Genomic DNA, 16,728 nt, shown 5'->3' on the forward strand with positions numbered 1-16,728 from the left:
CCAGCCCGGCCGGGGCTCCCAGGGCAGCGGCGCTGCCCGACCCTGCTCTCCCACCACAGCCAGCAGCGAAAGCGGGGGCCCCCGCTTTAACCGGGCTCGCCCAGCCCGCGTACGCCAAACACGGACCATGCAAAGTGTGCTCCCCTCCGGTCCTGTCAGCCCGGGCAGGACCGAGCCCTTCTCCTTTAGGGCAGAGCCGGGGAGCACGGCGTGACCCAGGGGGAAAGGAGCCGCCGGTCCCCCACCCGTGACACGAACCACGCGTTTGGTTCCCTTGGGGAGCACCGCTCCCCCCGCTCCCCGGAGCCTGGGATGCTCCAAGTTGGCGGCGGGACAAAGGGCCGGTACCGCCGGCAGCACCCGCGGCCGGGGCACTCCCGGTGAAGCGGGGCCGGGGGGGCAGCTGGGGCTGCCGCTGTCCGAGACCCAGCGGAGGGAGGGGAGGGGGAAAACCAAGCCCGGGGGGTACGGAAAGGGCTCCAGTGCCCCCCTCAAAGGCACAGGGCCGGTACCAAACTTGAAGGGGAACGCGATGGGGTGGGGGTCCCGAAAACCGCCGGGAACTTCTTCCCCGGGCGGCGGCGGCGGCATCGCGCCCAAGTCCCGCCGGAGCAGCCGCGGCCCCGCCGCCCCTTCCTCACCTCAGGCGTGTGTCCCTCGGGCTCCGGCACCTCCAACTTCCTCCGCGCCCCGAAGAAGAAGAGGAGGAGGGCGGCGAGCCAGAGCACCCCGAGCAGAGACAGCGCCAGCCGCCGCGTCGGCCGCCTCATCCTCGGCAGGAGCGAAAAGTCCGGCGGGGGCAGCGGGAGGCGCTGAGGGGGAGCCGCGGGCGGCTCGGGGGGCAGCGGCAGCGGGGCTGGCGGGGAGCACGGTCTCGCCCGCCCGCCCGCCTCGGAGCCGGCGATGCGAGTCCCGGGCTGTGCATGCTCTGCAGGGGAGGGGAGGGGAGGAGGAACGGGAGGAGGAGGCGCCGGGAGGAGGGGGGCTGGAGCCGCTCGCCGGGAAAGGTGCAGCGCGCAGGCAGCCGGGCTGGTCCCCGGGGAGCTGCTGCTCTGCTCGCTCCGCGCCGGCGGGGAGGCAGCCCTGGGGACGGGGACAGCGAGGGGTTCCGGGGTGCCCGTGTGTAACCGGGGACGCCCATCCCTCTGCCCTGCCTCCCTGAGTGAGCCCGGGCCGCTTGCACGCCAAGGGATGCCGGGGCTGGGCAGCGCCGCTGCGAGTTTGGCCCGGGTCGGTCCCGGTCCCCGTCCCCGCCCGACTCCGGGGCGAGAGGAGGCCACCGTTCAACAACACACAGAGGAGGCTCAGACATGATGGGAAGATTAATTTAACCAATTGAAACAGCAGGGGGAATTCAGGTAGGTGGAATTTAATTACTGGATTTGGAAGAGAAGATGTGTGTCTCCAGAGCTGTCAAGAACACTTAAAAAATAAAATCATAATCATCAGCTGTTGGTATTCCGGCAACAGCTTAGTGCTGGGCCACGGTCCTGCAAGGACAGCCCTCAGCTGTCATCCCTGTCCCATGGGGTGTTCCTTGCTGGCTCCATACACGGCCCCAGCACAGCAGGCCTGCCCACACAGGGCAGCCAAAGTGGGAATTACAGTGGTAAAAAACCCCACCTAACACAACTACAGAGTAGGACTCCAGAAAAGAGCTGTCTCACCCAGCTATCCCTGCTCACCTCCTGAAGCTGCTCTTCCGATCTGGCCACTGACAAGTATTACATGAGCTGAGCAAACCTTTGCAGAAGACATTAGAGAATAAATTAAGTATTGGAGCAGATGTGAGTCATTCATGTTAGTGCAAAAACTATAGAACAAACCCCATAAAAACAGGAATCCATGCATAAAGTAACATATGGAATGAAATAGAGATAAGATGTCAAATGCTGGAAAGTCCAATGCACATGTTGTAAACAACCTCCCCTATGCATTTCCCACACACTTCTCCTGGCTTTATTATTTCCTGCAGTTGTTTTCTGTCACTTGCTAATTTATCATTTGTGATCTTCATCCTCTGTCCTCCTCTGATTTATTTCCAGGGCTCAATAAGCCCTTCTCCCTAACATAATCCATGCCTCTCAGGCCCAACATTCACAGAAAGATGCCCAGATAAAAATTTCATTAGCATCCACAAAAAGGGACGTTTCTCTTTCTTTGTTTTAAAGCTGTGTGACTTTGAAACACCTTTACCAGAAGGAGGAAATCCAGGTCCATTAGGCAGTGAATTTGAACTTTGCTTTACAGCCAAGCGAGAGAAGAACTAACCAGGTGGGAAGAGGGCAGAAAGCTCTCATGCCCTGGTGAGCCACCAACCTGATGTCACATGGGAAGCCCACACCAACCTGAAAACGCAACCTGTTCCCACGGCATGCATCGTTTCTCATGCCAATTAACCTTCCTCAGCCCCACGTTCAGGGTAGCTGGACCATCACACTTCACCTCTGCCACCAGGAGACATCTCTGCCCAACCTAGCTGGGACCTACAAGTGCTGCTCTCTCCCCAAACTGCTGCCTTATGCTTCTTCCTGACAGCCAAGGTAAAACACCTGGGCAGCTTTCAGCAGCTGAGGCACATCAGTGATAGTTTTTATATTGCTTATAGATGTTTTCTTGCCTTCCTGCTGTTGGGACAGACTGGTTTCTACCTTTCACATACCTCCTTTGGATCAGGAATGGCTTTCTGACCAAAAAGATTGCCTTGCCACAAGTAGAAAATAGCCACAAGTATTTTCCTGCCTGGGACAAAGTGACCTTGGCTGCTGGTAAACAGTGTTCCCCCAACACATTTTTAGAGGGTGCTGAGTTTTTCCTACCAGACCTCCCTCTGTGCAAGGAGAGTTTTTCCAGATAAAGGCACCTGGAGGGTATTATCATTCAAAGCTGGATTAAAAACCTTGTCTTTTTTGTATGTCAGGCTTTCAGGGGAAGCTATTACAAAATACAGAGGGGAAGTATAGAAAATATCAAGGAAATACATTACAAATTAGATTACAGGTAAGGTAATAAATAGGACATACCTGACAAAAATGCAATCAGATAATGCTTTCTTATTACCTTGAGAAACAACTCCCTCTGCTGAGGGAAAGCTTCACTGGCAGGGCTCGGTGCCGTGATGGATAACTCGCTGTTATCCTGGCAGAGAACGGGCAAAGGGCCGATGCTTCCCTGCTGGCATTGCTACCACTGCAGCCGGGGGGGGATGCTCTGCAAATCCCAGCTGTGTGCAGCTGTCCCAGGTGGAGGCAGGGGACCCCAGGAGCTCTGGCAATGCGGAATTCTCGAGGAAGTATTTTCCTCCTGACGGTGTGCCTGTGTGCTGGGACAGACAATATGTCAAGCAGATGATGGTAACAGCTATTTAAACAAGAATAAGGCAAGAATACAAATCTGGAGGTTCAGAGTTATTTGAGACTTGTATAAAAAATAATAATAAAAAATCTTCTGTTGTACTATTGACCCATATCTTTCCCATTTCTCTAATTTTTTTTTTATCTGCCAATCTCAGCTGCTTCACAAGAGAGGTCCATAACGTATTACCTGTTTCCAACACAAGAAAATTTACAGGCAGTATAGCCAGAGACAGAAAAAAAATCTAGGAAATGGGTGGCTGGCATTTGTTGGTATCAGCATTGAAAAGCTGATGAAAATGATTGTTTTGTGAAAGGAAAGATAGAACGTGATTTCTGAGTGGGAGGGGGACTCTTCACAATCACACTTCAGACAATGGCCCTTCATGTCCTTTGAGAAATGGGTGGAAGGGGAAAGTAGCTTTCCTTGCTGTTTCAAGGAAATCTGTAAAGCTTATTTCAAGGGAATCTAACCTCACTGGGTCTACAAACCAGCTGGACACTGCTTCAGTGCAGTTTTTACTAGGAGTACTCTGGGGTTTGAGTTCAGTTCACATCTGAGATTCCATTCACAGAATGTTTCTTTTCCAAAAGGATCACAAATGCTTTGCAGTTTTTTTTTCTCAGAAAGCTGAAAGGGGCTCAAACAGATGCAGTCGAGAAGTGATCAGAGGAAAGGATCAAAATCCACCCCCAACTTGGGGATACTGAGGAGTCTCAGCTGAACATGGGAGGTTATTGTAAGATGGAGAAGCCCCACTGAGCTCTGGATTGAAAGGGGCTTCTAGGACAGAGAGCTCCACTGCCAGGGGAGGATCTGGTTCAGGCAGGGGTAGCTTTAACCAGGAGTCTGGTCCAACTTGGTGTAGCCCAGCACTCAGTGCTGTTCGTGGCACTGCACCATCCCCATGAAGAAGTGCTGCTTGCAGTAGCACATACATCAGAAAGACTCTGTTTGCAAAAAAATAAGAGATCAGCTTTTGAAAGGGTCAGCATGGTGATAGGTGGTTACACAGGGGGCTGGATTTCATTCAGTGGTGCCTCTGTGGCTCCTCCAGGCTCAAGGGAAGATGCTCATTCAGAAGTTTCTCTCCCCACCCTGGCAGAGGGTGTGCTGCTGTGCTCCCAAATTGCTGTTTTGGCAGGTGCTGAGCACTGGCCTGCTTCAGCAGGAGCCCAGCTGTCCCTTGTCACCAGCAGCAGAGGTGCCAGCCTGGGTGCAGAAGCTCCAGGACAACAAGCCAGCACATGCCCTGGCCCAGCAGCACCCCACAGCCCCAGCCTGCTCCCCGAGATGACTCAGAACCATTTGATACCCCTCTGTGGGTGGAGCTGTGCTTCAGATGTGAACAGTCATGTCAGTGACTTCCAGGTTTGTACTTAATACGGGAACAAAGCTCCCTTTTCCGACCTGTAGCTGCTCAAAAAGCCTCTGGGTCCCTTGGTCAGTGTGAGGAGAGGAAGGGCAGAAGTCCCTTGGTCCCTTGGTCAGTGTGAGGAGGAAGGGCAGAAGTCCTTTGCAGAGCAGCAAGGAGGTTGTTGCTTTGCTGTGGGGGTCCCCAGCTCTGCAGCACTTGACACCACCGTGCTGTGGCCCTGTGGAAAGCTGCTGCAGGGGTGCAAGTGTGTGCTGAGCTGATGGTTCCTACCCACAGCTAAATCTCACACAGCCCTCAGCATTGTGAGAGCAGCCAAGGCTCTCTGCCACCTCAGGCAGTACTCTGCCACCTCAAAAAACAGCTTTCATGATGGCTGTTGAAGATAATGTGAACAGTATTCCACATTTTTTTTTTGTGGCAGGAAAGATCTGCCTTTGTTTTGTAACAGAAGCCAAAAAAAAAAAAAAAATCAGACCAGTGCTTATATGAAAAATGTTCTCTCTGTGTGCCCTTGGAGAATACCAAAAATGTTAGAGAGAGAGCTCTGGCCTAATACCAGGGGAATTGTAAGTTAAAAGTATTAAAAAACAAAACCAAAACTTTTTATTGGCTGTCTCCTCTCCCTTGCTGAGGTAACAGAATTGTAGCTTGTCCTACATCTGCAGCTTAAATGGGAGGGTCAAACGTGAAGCTGTGAAGCACTCACCTTCTCCTCCCGGGTGATGATATTGCTGTGCACCTCCTCACCTACTGCTGCACTCAGAAAGGGAAATGCAGGAGTTCCTGCAGGCTTTTTGCCACTATCAGTGTTGCAAGCAGATCTCTTCCAGTACCTCTGAAGGATTTTTTTTTCCTTTTAATTAAACCGCAAGCATTCTTCTCCAGCAAACTTTCCACGATGGCATCTCCAGTTAATTAAACGTTTAAGCTGTCAGGAAATGCTATGCATTAAAAAAAAAATAAAATAAAGAGGAGAGCTACTTTAATGGCATTTGTTAATTGAAACGCTCATCAAGTCAGCTGCAGCAACAGAAGCTGCTTCCCAAGTTGATGGGCAAGAGCACACACCCAGACATTTGCCTGCAGTTCCTACACGTCAGACTCCCACCTCCAGGCTAGTGTCTGTGGCACTGATGGATGAGGCAGCACTGAGCTCCCTCACCACTGGAACAACTGCAAAGACTTCTCTGTAGTAAAATTGAAGGCAGGCTGGGGGAATTCTTGCTTACCTCAAGGTGTTTTCCACTCCCAGCAACTGCAATCAAGTGGGCACCCACTTGTACTTGTGTTTCATTCCCATGATCCCCAGTCCTTGTCTGCATTTGCTGGAGCACAGGTTTTTCTGGACTAGATGTAGCCTTTACTCACAGCATTTCCAGGTGCTCAATGATGCCAATTCAAGCAGGTGTGGGAACAAGGGGAAGAGCAACTGGAGATTTGAAGGGAGACACATTCCCTTCAGTGTCTGACTGAGGGACATTTTAGCAAAGAACAGTACCCTTGACCTGCCCTGCCTCTGGGCTTTATTGCTACAGTAAATCTTTCTGGATCCTATCTGTCCCCAAATTTCTCTGGTGCTTGTTATTCTCTCCTGATGCTCCTATTTTCTGGAAAAAGCTCCTGGATAAGCAGTGGCTGCTGATGCCCAACCTGTTTTCTCTTTGTTTTGGTGGGGTAAGCTGCCTAGCTCCAGGTCACTGCACCACCATCAGTGGCTGGCACTGCAAATGGCCACAAAGGAGTATTTGAGACCAAAGGCAGCAGAGGGTTTTATGGGCCAAGCTGCAGCACACAATCAATAAGCAGAGCACAGGGCAGGTGAATCTTTACCAGCAGCAGCTGAACCTGTGAGGTCCTGGGCACCCTGCAGCTCTCAGCACAGCTCTGGTAAAACACATGCTCCCAGTGTTGCTGGGACTTCCAGGGGAAGCAAAGCTGCTCACCTGGCTCCCAAGGAGCTGTGCTCCTGTGTGCATTCACACACATGCACACACCCCCTCACCCCCACATCCGTCTCTAAAAGCAGAGAACCCTGCCAGAATTCAGACCAAACCCTTTTGTTGCTTTGAATGTGCTAAATCAGTCCCTTTTAGCCAGCTGCAGGACTGTGTCTCTCAGACACATTGAAGCCCATAATTGTGGTTTGGACAGGTGACACTCAACAGAATAAAGAACAAGTCATGTGATGGGTGAGAGAACACATTAGCTAAAATAAAGCTTTGTCCTTAAAGCACCTTTAATGCCTCTGTCCTTTTGTGTGCAGGTGTTAAGCAGACTTCAGAATTAAATCTCTATTTCTGGGATATGTAAGCGTGGCCCAATGCCAGCTGGGATCTAGGCATCTATTAACACAGCTGGGAATATGCAATATTGCACCAGGCACTTCTGGGGAAGGAGGGTTTTCACAGCTGGGTGGAAAGTTTTACCCTCTTCCCCCTATAAAATTTTCCCAGAAAAAAATCCTGACTGTTTATCTCGCCCTTCTCTTGGGGGACACAAAAACTGGAGACAGTGAGCCACACATCACCTTACTTCTTAAGATTTTAATCCCATTATTTAGGTGAGGTGTCTAGGAATAGACATCTTCATACACAATCCAATGCTTTAAGCATAAAGACAGGGATTTCTATTTGATCAGGCAACCTCCCTCTCTCACAGTACAAAAGTTCCAAGGGGCTGACAACTACTAACCCCACAGCTCCCTGACAAATAGTTAAAAAGCAGTTACTCTGTACTAAAAGACTGAGTAATGTCAATGGCTGTGCTTGCTCCACGTTGATCTTTTCATAGGATCCACTGTGATCTCCTACACAAAAACACACACAGTGCTAGAAATCCTGCCTACCTACAAGGGAATGGTATTCTACCCTGAACGTGCTCAGGTGGATTAACATCTCCTTTTCCATCACCAAATCATTGGTGTTGGTCAGACAGCAAAGCAGCAGCTTGATTCCCCCACTAGGAGGACAAAATTTCAAGGCTGCTGTTTAGAAAACAAAGTAATGTTTAATTGCACACATTTGTTTTGCTGTTATTGAGCAAGAACAAGTCAGAAGCCCAACAGCGTTATTTTTCTTTCCCCGCATAGAACCTAATGAATGCATTCAAACCTGTTAGCGTTTGTTAGTCCCAGAGGGTCTTGTTGAACCAGAACGATCAATAGATGCAAACGGAGCAGGTAAAGAGGCAATCAGGGCCCTAGAAACTTGAAATATTTTCCATTAGGACACCTTAATAACTTCCCCTGAACAAGTATTTCAATGGCTGGTGCTACAAGCAAGGAGACGTATCAGGTAGGAGCAGTCTGGGTGAGACACGTGAGGGATGAAACCCATCTTGATTTTACCACCCAGAGCAAAATGTGCTCTGGACAGCAAGATGTTCTCCAAACACCTTGGGCCATCCCATGCAGGAGAGATATTTCACAGGAACTTCTGCATCTGGAAGATAATTGGAGGGAACTGCTCCAACGTTCGGGGTTCTGATCTCCTCGCAGTAATGAGCACACAAGCAGGGGATGCATATGCATGAGAACATAATTAGGAGTGGTAAAACCTGGAAGATTTTCAAACTCTGTGGCAATTACCAACTTAAACACACAAAAAATTAAGATAGCCTTATACCCAAAGGAAAGTTATTATTCAAAGTGCCTTGCCTCATTATAGTTAGCTGGAGCTCAAACAGCAGGCTGGTGAGCAGGGGAGAGCTGCCTTCCATTAGCAGCAGGTGCTCTCCCTGGGATGGAGGCAGGATGCTGGCATCCTTCTGTTCTCTCCCAGACATCTCAAACGGTCCCAGAATGCTTCATGGGAACAAAAATAGAAAGCACAGGGCACACATGACTGGCAGCTTGGCCTCCCCTGTTGCTCTTTGGGCTTCTCTGGTGAAGAGCGTTCATGGACAGAGAGAGCTATCCTGTGTAAATAGATTCACTAAATAAATGTGGTAATTATACTGAATATTATTCTCAGTAGAAATAGCAGCAGGCAAATGATTTGCATAAGAAATGTGGATTATTCATGTAAATGAATGTGTTATTTGTTTATAGAAAAGATTAAGTCTTGTCTAAAGACCTAGAACTCAGCTATACATAAAAGCAAACACTTAACCAGCCTTTCATGCCTCCACTGTGCTCTGCCCACCTTTATCAAATTCATCTTTGCAGTACTACCTATGTTTTCCTCATCAGTCCATTTTGCTAAAGCTCAAGCTCAAACAGTGCAGGGGATAGTTAATCTTCTCTAGGGAGCTTGTTTAGGCTGCCACTGAAGAATCTTTAGTGGAATCCAGGCTTTTAATCTTTGTTTCAGCAAGCTGAGCCTAGTGCCAGGAGAAAAAGGAGTGGTTTCTAGGTTTGAAGAGCTGTACAAAAAGCCTGACTTGGAAGGATGACTCCTTTAATTACCCTCCTCCATGTGCTGAATGAAGGGAGGGGCTTGGGTCCCAGGCTGGCTGTCCCTTCACAGTCCAGAACCAGTCAGGAGGAGCCTCAATTTGGGAGGAACAGGGCAGGTGAGCATATTCTGGGCAGCCCCCAAGAGCTGGGCTACTGATGGAGACACTGTGGGCCCACCCCCCATGCTGCTCACCCATGGAGTCCTTCCACCCTGCTACCCAAGCAATGCAGAAGGGGTTGATCCTGCAGCCACCTCCTGTTGACATCAGAGCAGCCTCATCCCTCGCTGCAGGAATGCCCAGGGTTATTCACCAAAGGAAAACACTGGCTTCACACAAAGCCTCAGCTGATGCTGCAAGGCCTTCACCCTGCCATTCAGCCCTGCAAAGCAGCCAGCTCAGCTCCTGGACCCAGCCTGGGAAGGGCACAACACCCAGCACAGCCTCTGAGGAAAGCAGCTTTACCAACAATCAGGAGACCTTCTCTCTGGGCTTTGTTAACTAAAGGCAGCTCTTCACATATTGCCAACCACATCCTGGGCTGCATCAAAGGAAGCAAAGCCACCAAGTCCAGGGAGAGGTATTCTCTCCCTCTACTTGTGAGACTCTGCTCTTGTGAGACTCCACCTGGAGTACTGAACCAGTTCTGGGACTCCCAACAAAAGATGGATGTGGACTTGTCAGAGTGAGTCCAGAGGAGGCCATGAAGATGCTCAGAGAGCTGGAGCACCTCAACTGCAAAGACAGGCTGGGAGAGCTGGAACTGTTCAGCCTGGTCCATGGAGACCTTAGAGAACCTTCCAGTACCTTAAGGGGGCACACAAGAAATCTGGAGAGGGATTTTTTATGTGAGCAGGTAGTGGTAAGACAAGAGGGAATGAGGGTAAGATTTAGACTAGATATAAGAAGACAATGTTTTCCAATGAAGATGGTGAATCACTGGAACATGTTGCCCAGAGAGGTGGCAGATGACCTGTCCCTGGAAACATTCAAAGCCAGGTTGGATGAGGCTCTGAGTAATCTGGTCTAGTTGAAGATATCCCTTCTTACTGCAGAAGGGTTGGGCTGGATGACCTTTAAAAGTCCTTTCCAACACAAATTATTCTATGATTCTATATGCCAGGTCATTGAGGAGAAATATTCTCAGCTGATCTTAACTTTCAGGCATATGTAGCAGCATGGGCCACCAGAGGGTCTGTTGCCTCTGGTTGTTTTAAATAATTTGAGAAAGGAAGAATGTCTGCCTTGCATCAGGAAGGGCTTATTTCCTGTCACAGTAGGCTCTCCAGTGACAGCTGTGTCTATCTAGCTCAGGTTCTGGCACCTTAATTCAGCAAAGTAATGTGGACTTCTCAGCTTCCTTCAGCTCCATCAGGTGGTCAGAGCTGACAGAAGTTCTTTGATGTTCTACAGATTTAAAGCAACATTTTTCATAATTTAAAAAGCAGTGTTGAGGAATGGCACCTCCACACGGCCTTACCACCAAACTCCTCTCGCCATTTTGTATTTCTAAGTACTTGTAAACCATAAAAATAAAAATAAAAATGAAGAATAAATGGGAGTTCCTTGTACTGGACTCAGCAGTTTATTCCTGCAGCATATGAATTATTTTCTGGTAATTCATCCCCTAAATTCTTTATGTGCTTAGCTATGTGTTGGTTTGATAGAGTATCCCTTTCTTTTTTGCATTTGATACAATTAAAGTTCTGCAAAACTCAGCGGTTTAAACTCTTGGAAACTGTGCACATTGGAAAATATTGATCCATATCGGGGAGGCTGTGAAGTGCCCAAGCCTTGCTCCCACGCTCTGCCCTGCACAAGTAGAAAAGCAAGCTGAAATGGAAATTGAGTTCTCAGTAATGTTCAACTCAGCTGTTCAAAAATAATGAGCCCTTCAGATCAAACTATTTTGGAGATGCTCAGGGTTATTCCTCCTGTCTGGATTTGCCTGGTGAGTGTTGGGAGGCTGGGAGTCAGAGTCCCTGAGGATGAGCATCTTAACATCAGGCTGACATTTCCCCAGCCTCACTGAAAGGCAGAAGTTGTGCACAAGGGATGCATCCAGCACGGACAGTACCTGGGTTTCAGAAAAGGGCTCTGAGACAAGCATGGCTCCAAGATAAAATGAGACCTCCAGTGGTCTGTGCCACCCCTCTCCTGGGTACAGTCACACCCCGGTTCTGGGACACGTGGTCCCACGTGAGCCAGTTCCTGCAGGACTTCAGACATCAGTTTGCAGAGCTGGGGCTGATGGACAGCTGGAGTTAATGTTGGCCAGAGGATCAGGGGAACACCTCAGCCATCTGTGATAGTCTTTTGCTACATGCATTCCTATGCTCTAAGAGTAGGAGACTGAAGGAGGAGACAGTTCTTAAGACTAGGGTTATGACCCTGCTGAGCTCTGAGATCAAGGAGCAGCTAGGAAGAGTGGGTGATGTTGATATTGTTTTCTTTTTTCATTTTAAAAGGAAACACAGTAAATTACAATAAACCCCCAAGCTGCAGAGAAGGGTCAACAAGGCTGGATGCTCTAAAGGAGCACAAAAAGCACCTACTCCATTAATGGGGGGGAGCTGTACCCAAAAACTCACAGAGCAAGCATGGCCCCGGTTTCTGGAGCAGTATTCCAAGCTAACTCCTTGGTTTTGAAGAGGGCTGTGGAAAGGGAGAGACTGTGGTAATGGGCCACCCAGAGACATAATCACACTCCTGCATCCTCTGGAAGCTCAGCATGGAGCTGCAGAGGCAGAAGCCCTCAGCAGCCTCAGCCCAGGCAAAAAGCAGCATTGCTGCTGCCAGCAGCCAGGCTGAAAGCACCCACTCAGGCTAGCTTAAGACCAAATTTCTCACTCTTATGCTCCAGCTCTTCAGCAGCGCAGAGCTGCTTTCAAGCAATAAGTCATTTATGTCTAGCTGCAGCATATTTATGAGAAAGAAATCCTGCTTTTACCTGAAGAAAAAAAGCTACTTTAGAGCAACTACCTCTTTCATTTCACCTCGCTTAATGAGCACCAGCTATAGACATCCTTCTCGTAGCCACATTTCCAGGAGCATGAATTGCTCTGCATGGTTCTGCAGGGTGCTTAGCTCTTAACCCTTCCCTCCACATTTGATGTGTGCATGACAAGTTAGGGAAGGAAAAAGAAAAAAAAAAGGTCTTTAAAGAAAAGATGGAACACTTCATAGCAATCACATTTTGGGGCTTTTGAATCTGAAAACACAATTTCCACATTTGTATGTGGCTCATTGCAAATATTTCATCAAAATGTGCTGCAAGAGAAAACTGGATTTATAATTGCTGCTCTCTTAATGGAGATTCCCTGTGCTAGATTATGAGTGAAAATTTTCCTCTTCAACAGCAGTAGCGAAGTCCATTTTTCTTGTCTCACACAACAGCTGAAAATTTGTACAAAAAACAAGTTCGTTTTCAACCTGACTCTTACTGTGGATTTGAGTTCCAAGGATCAACAAAATGGTCCAGCTAGAACATTAATAGTGATAATGGGGACATGTAATTCACCCTAGAATAATTTTCTAGGACACTTATGGCATTAAACACTTATTCAGTAACAAAAAAGTAGCAGATAAGCCCAGGTAGAGAGCACTTCTGCCTGGTATCTGCAGCCACCACAATGCCAAGCGTGTCCTTCGCAAGTGGCATCACTCTCTGGCCCTGCCAGGCTGGGTAGAATTAGTCAGGATTTTGTAGGCTTTTTCCTTTATCTGTGGAATGTCAGCTTCCTACATTACATGGCTGATGTGAGCAAAACAAAGGTCTGCCTGCACTGGAAGGGAGCGCAATGGAGACATTCATTTCCCCAGAATAGGTAGTGTAACAAATCAATCCTGACTGCACTGATAAATTGAACTTCAAGCTTGGTGATACTGCTTTTCAGGTCTAATTCAGTGTAAGACACAGCAGGAAGGAAAGGCAAAGGCACTCGTTAGCATTTCATTCTGCTAGGAGCTGCTCCCTGAGCAAGGGAAGGAAAAAAATAATTTTTTCGTCTTCGTTTTCACCACAGCATTGCAACAGTTTTTAAGGAAGGTGGCATGAGGTTCACAGGAATATGTGGGGGTGTATGTGCAGAGAGAGGTGCAAAAGAACTACTCAGAGAGCACTGGCTTCTTGCCAAGCCCCAAACCTTGCGGAGGGGGTCATAATTTGAGCTCCTGGATGCCAACAAGAATGAAGCTTTTCTTATGGGGAAAAATCCAGTTCCCAGCAGCAGGAGGATTACAGAGCAGCCATGCTGGGGTATGCAGAGGGAGGAGGACCTCAGGAGGCTCAGGTCAGGTCAAATCTTATCTCTTAACAGAGCCCCAGGCTGAATACAGATCACTCCCACTGGGAAACTGCAGAAGTACTTATTTTCTAAGTAAATAGCAAGTCCTGCTCTTGTGTCACATAGCAGCCATCACCCTGGGGACCTGATCTTTCTCCCCCTGGCACTGCAAATATTAACAAAGGGGATTTTTGCCCTTCAATTTTCTGAATAATAATGAAAACATCATTCCTCTGTATCACACTCCAGCTTTTCACCCTCTTCCACACTGGAGCACAGGTCTGCATTCAACCAGAGTCTAGCAGGACTAACTTTAGGAGAAAAGTCTCCCCCTTCCATGAAACATTGACCTGAAATAAAAGAAGACTTAGGTTTGCAAATTTTGAAATCCCATTGTCAGAATTGAGTCTCCTGGTGGGGTTGTAGAACTGGAGAGTGGGTGGCTGAGGACTGGTGGACACTTGGATTTAGCAGTGGCTTTGACTCTATGTCCGCATGTTGTCTCTTCATCCCATTACTGCCCCATACGAAGGACTGCACTAGTGGGACACTTTGCACCCACTCTGCTCATGGACAGTTCTCAGGCACCATCTGCCCCTGGCAACAGGCTTTTCCTTCCAAAAGTTTCAAAAGCTCTCATTTTCATGGTGCCAGTCCAATGACAACTTGCCCTTTAGAGGTCCATTTGTGGGTCATGGAGTTAGGATTACATGTACTGCTTAATAATCAAAACCAAAGCAACATTATTCATTCCACACAGAGCATCTTGTGGTGTGATCAAAGCCTGCTGACACAGCTTGGACAGCTTTGATAGTGCAGTAGCCTTTTGCATGAATAGAATGCCTCTTAGTAAAGGATTGCAATTAGATAAGGCAGAAATTCTGGTGGCCCCACTGTAAAACGGGTAAAAGGCAAGGTGTGACCTTCAGACAGAGAATTACACTGCAGTGTCCCACCAGCATTTAATTGTTACCCAGAAAGGCAGAAATACTCAATCTGTGAGTTTCTATCTCAAACCTGGGCCAGCTTGGTATCTCTAGGGTGGTCATCCCTAGCTACCTAAGGACAAGGGCCCATGATCTTGGGCTGATTTGCCTCGTGGTTACTTGTCCCCAGAGGACAGCTCTTCCCCTTTTTGCCTAAAACTGCCACAGCTCTTCCCTGTAGCCATGACCTCTCCAGCTTTGCTTGTCATTCCTGTAAGTCTCAGATCTTTTGGAGTCCTGTTAGGCTTGAGAGTAGAGCCTGTCCTGTTGCCATCTAGACAGAAGCCCTGATCATGCAGAATGCACGTGAGCAGTGAGGCCGACTGGTATCCTGCTGCACCCTCAACATGCACACCAGCCATATCCAGGAAACATGAAATACTTCAGGTGTGTGTGCTTGCAGCAATAAGCTCTAGCTGAAGACTTTGTTTGCAAAGGGTTGATTAGTTCCTTTCAATTTCATCTCAGCCTTAATGTTACAATATACCTCACCATCCATCTCCTCTTCCCACTACAGACATTATTTGCTATTCTTGCACCTGCCTTTTTCAAAAAGGACTTTTATTAGCAATACTAGTCTCAAGCCATAGTCCCACTTTTCTTTCATTTCTGCTAGAGCAATACCACCCACTGCACAGCTCAGCATCCCTGTAAATGCTGTGGTTACAAACAACTGCATCCTTCAGAAGCATTTCAGACCATTTTTTTCACAATGCACATTGTAAATGAGGAGTAATATATCTTCAGAATTGCCCAGAAAACATTATTCTGTTAGCAATATAAAAGCTTCACAGTGTCCGAGTAGGTGCCCTTGCCAAAAACATTTTATTGTGAGCCAGATAATTCAGTTTGAATTGTACATGGTTTGGTATAATCATTCCAGTAAAGGATTCTTTACAATTCTGTAACAGCAAGTCACATGGCTCAATAAAGTTTATTGCTGCAAATGCTTAGTGATTCATGGCATGGATGAATTCTGTTTCTTTCCTGGATCAAGTAATCAATAGCAAAATAATCTCCCTGCAATTACATCGCTCTGCATTAAAGAGGTGTGAAGTAAATAAGTACAAAATCTGATAGAAAAAACAATGTGTACAACATTAAAATGAACTGCAACGTGAAACTGGGTGTCCTGCACCAGTTTTGCACACAGCCTGTGGCGGAGCAATGTCCAGCACACTCCCAGCCCTAAATGTGCAACAAACCCAGCTGGGACTGAGAGATTTCCCTCCCATCATGTCCCACAGAGCCTGCAGTGAACACTCTGCACTCACACAGATGCCCCTGGACACTCCCACGGGTGACAGGGACCATCCTTTCCGAAACACGCTGAGAAAAGCGAGACCTACGCTCCCTCAATCAACGCTTTTGGTTCTCCCAACGCTGCTCCTGCACACAGTAAATCAGTGTTTATAACATCCCCTGCTGAGTTGAGTGCAAATTAAATCAGGCTAATTTAGTTTGCACCATCATGTTCAGCTGCTAGTCATAAAAGGAAACAGAGACGTGCATTGAGAGGGGAGCTGCTGATGGAGCCTCCTCGGGAGCCCGGCAGGGACACGGAGCCTCTTTGGGAGCCCAGTGGGACACGGAGCCCTCGGCTGCTCCAGGGGCCCTGGGTGTCCCTGTCCCCTCCAACCTGCTCTGCTCCACAGACTGAACCCTGTGACTCCACAGCAGGTCGCTCCCAATAGATGATAGATATATCATCTGTAATAAACGAGTACCAACACAGCCATCTATTTATCTGGTTCTAACAGTTTTCTCATAAAAACAGGATGAAAATGATATTGCTTAGAAACAGACTGTTCTGAGGAATAAAGTGCATGCTGTTGTTTTTACTGCTTAATGCCTCCTGACTGGGAACACTTATATGCAAAGGAGTTCCTCTATAAATATGCTTATGCTATTGCTCAGGCCTCAGTGCAGTGGCAAGCACATCCCTGAGCTCAGTCATGCCCAAGTTTACTTTCTTACCCACAGTCCACCCCATTCCTGAATATCACATGCACTCTGAAAAAGTATTTATGAGATTAAGCACCTAAAAAGTCACCAAAAGCCAGAGGGAACGCTGCCTATGCAAGCTTAATATAACTCCTTCCTACAAAGGTATTAGAGAGTGATCTTTCATTATATGTTCATTCCCATTGGAGCTCTGATTCATTTAGCACCCAGACTCAGACTAGGCTGTGCACTGTAAAAGAGCCTCAATTGAGCTGTCTGCAGGAATGCAAAAAAAGGAAAAAAAAGAAAAAAAAAATCAAAGCAGCAACCTGTAACAGTCACTTAGCATGGAAATTTCCAGCCCAAATAAATCAATGGTAAGAAA

The 16,728-nt window shown here is 47.9% G+C and overlaps 1 protein-coding gene across 1 annotated transcript in view; it reads right to left on the reverse strand.

Annotated features, from left to right (window-relative positions):
* GALNT14 (polypeptide N-acetylgalactosaminyltransferase 14) overlaps nt 1-880 on the reverse strand; it is a 99,473-nt gene extending 98,593 nt beyond the window's left edge. The window contains exon 1 of the mRNA XM_036380744.2: nt 642-880. Within this exon, the coding sequence (XP_036236637.1) occupies nt 642-770 (129 nt within the window). The 5' untranslated portion in view covers nt 771-880. The remainder of the gene's footprint in view (nt 1-641) is intronic.
* Between the last annotated feature and the right edge of the window lie 15,848 nt (nt 881-16,728).

Source organism: Molothrus ater, chromosome 3, assembly GCF_012460135.2.
Source record: "Molothrus ater isolate BHLD 08-10-18 breed brown headed cowbird chromosome 3, BPBGC_Mater_1.1, whole genome shotgun sequence".
In the NCBI taxonomy this organism is placed as follows: domain Eukaryota; kingdom Metazoa; phylum Chordata; class Aves; order Passeriformes; family Icteridae; genus Molothrus; species Molothrus ater.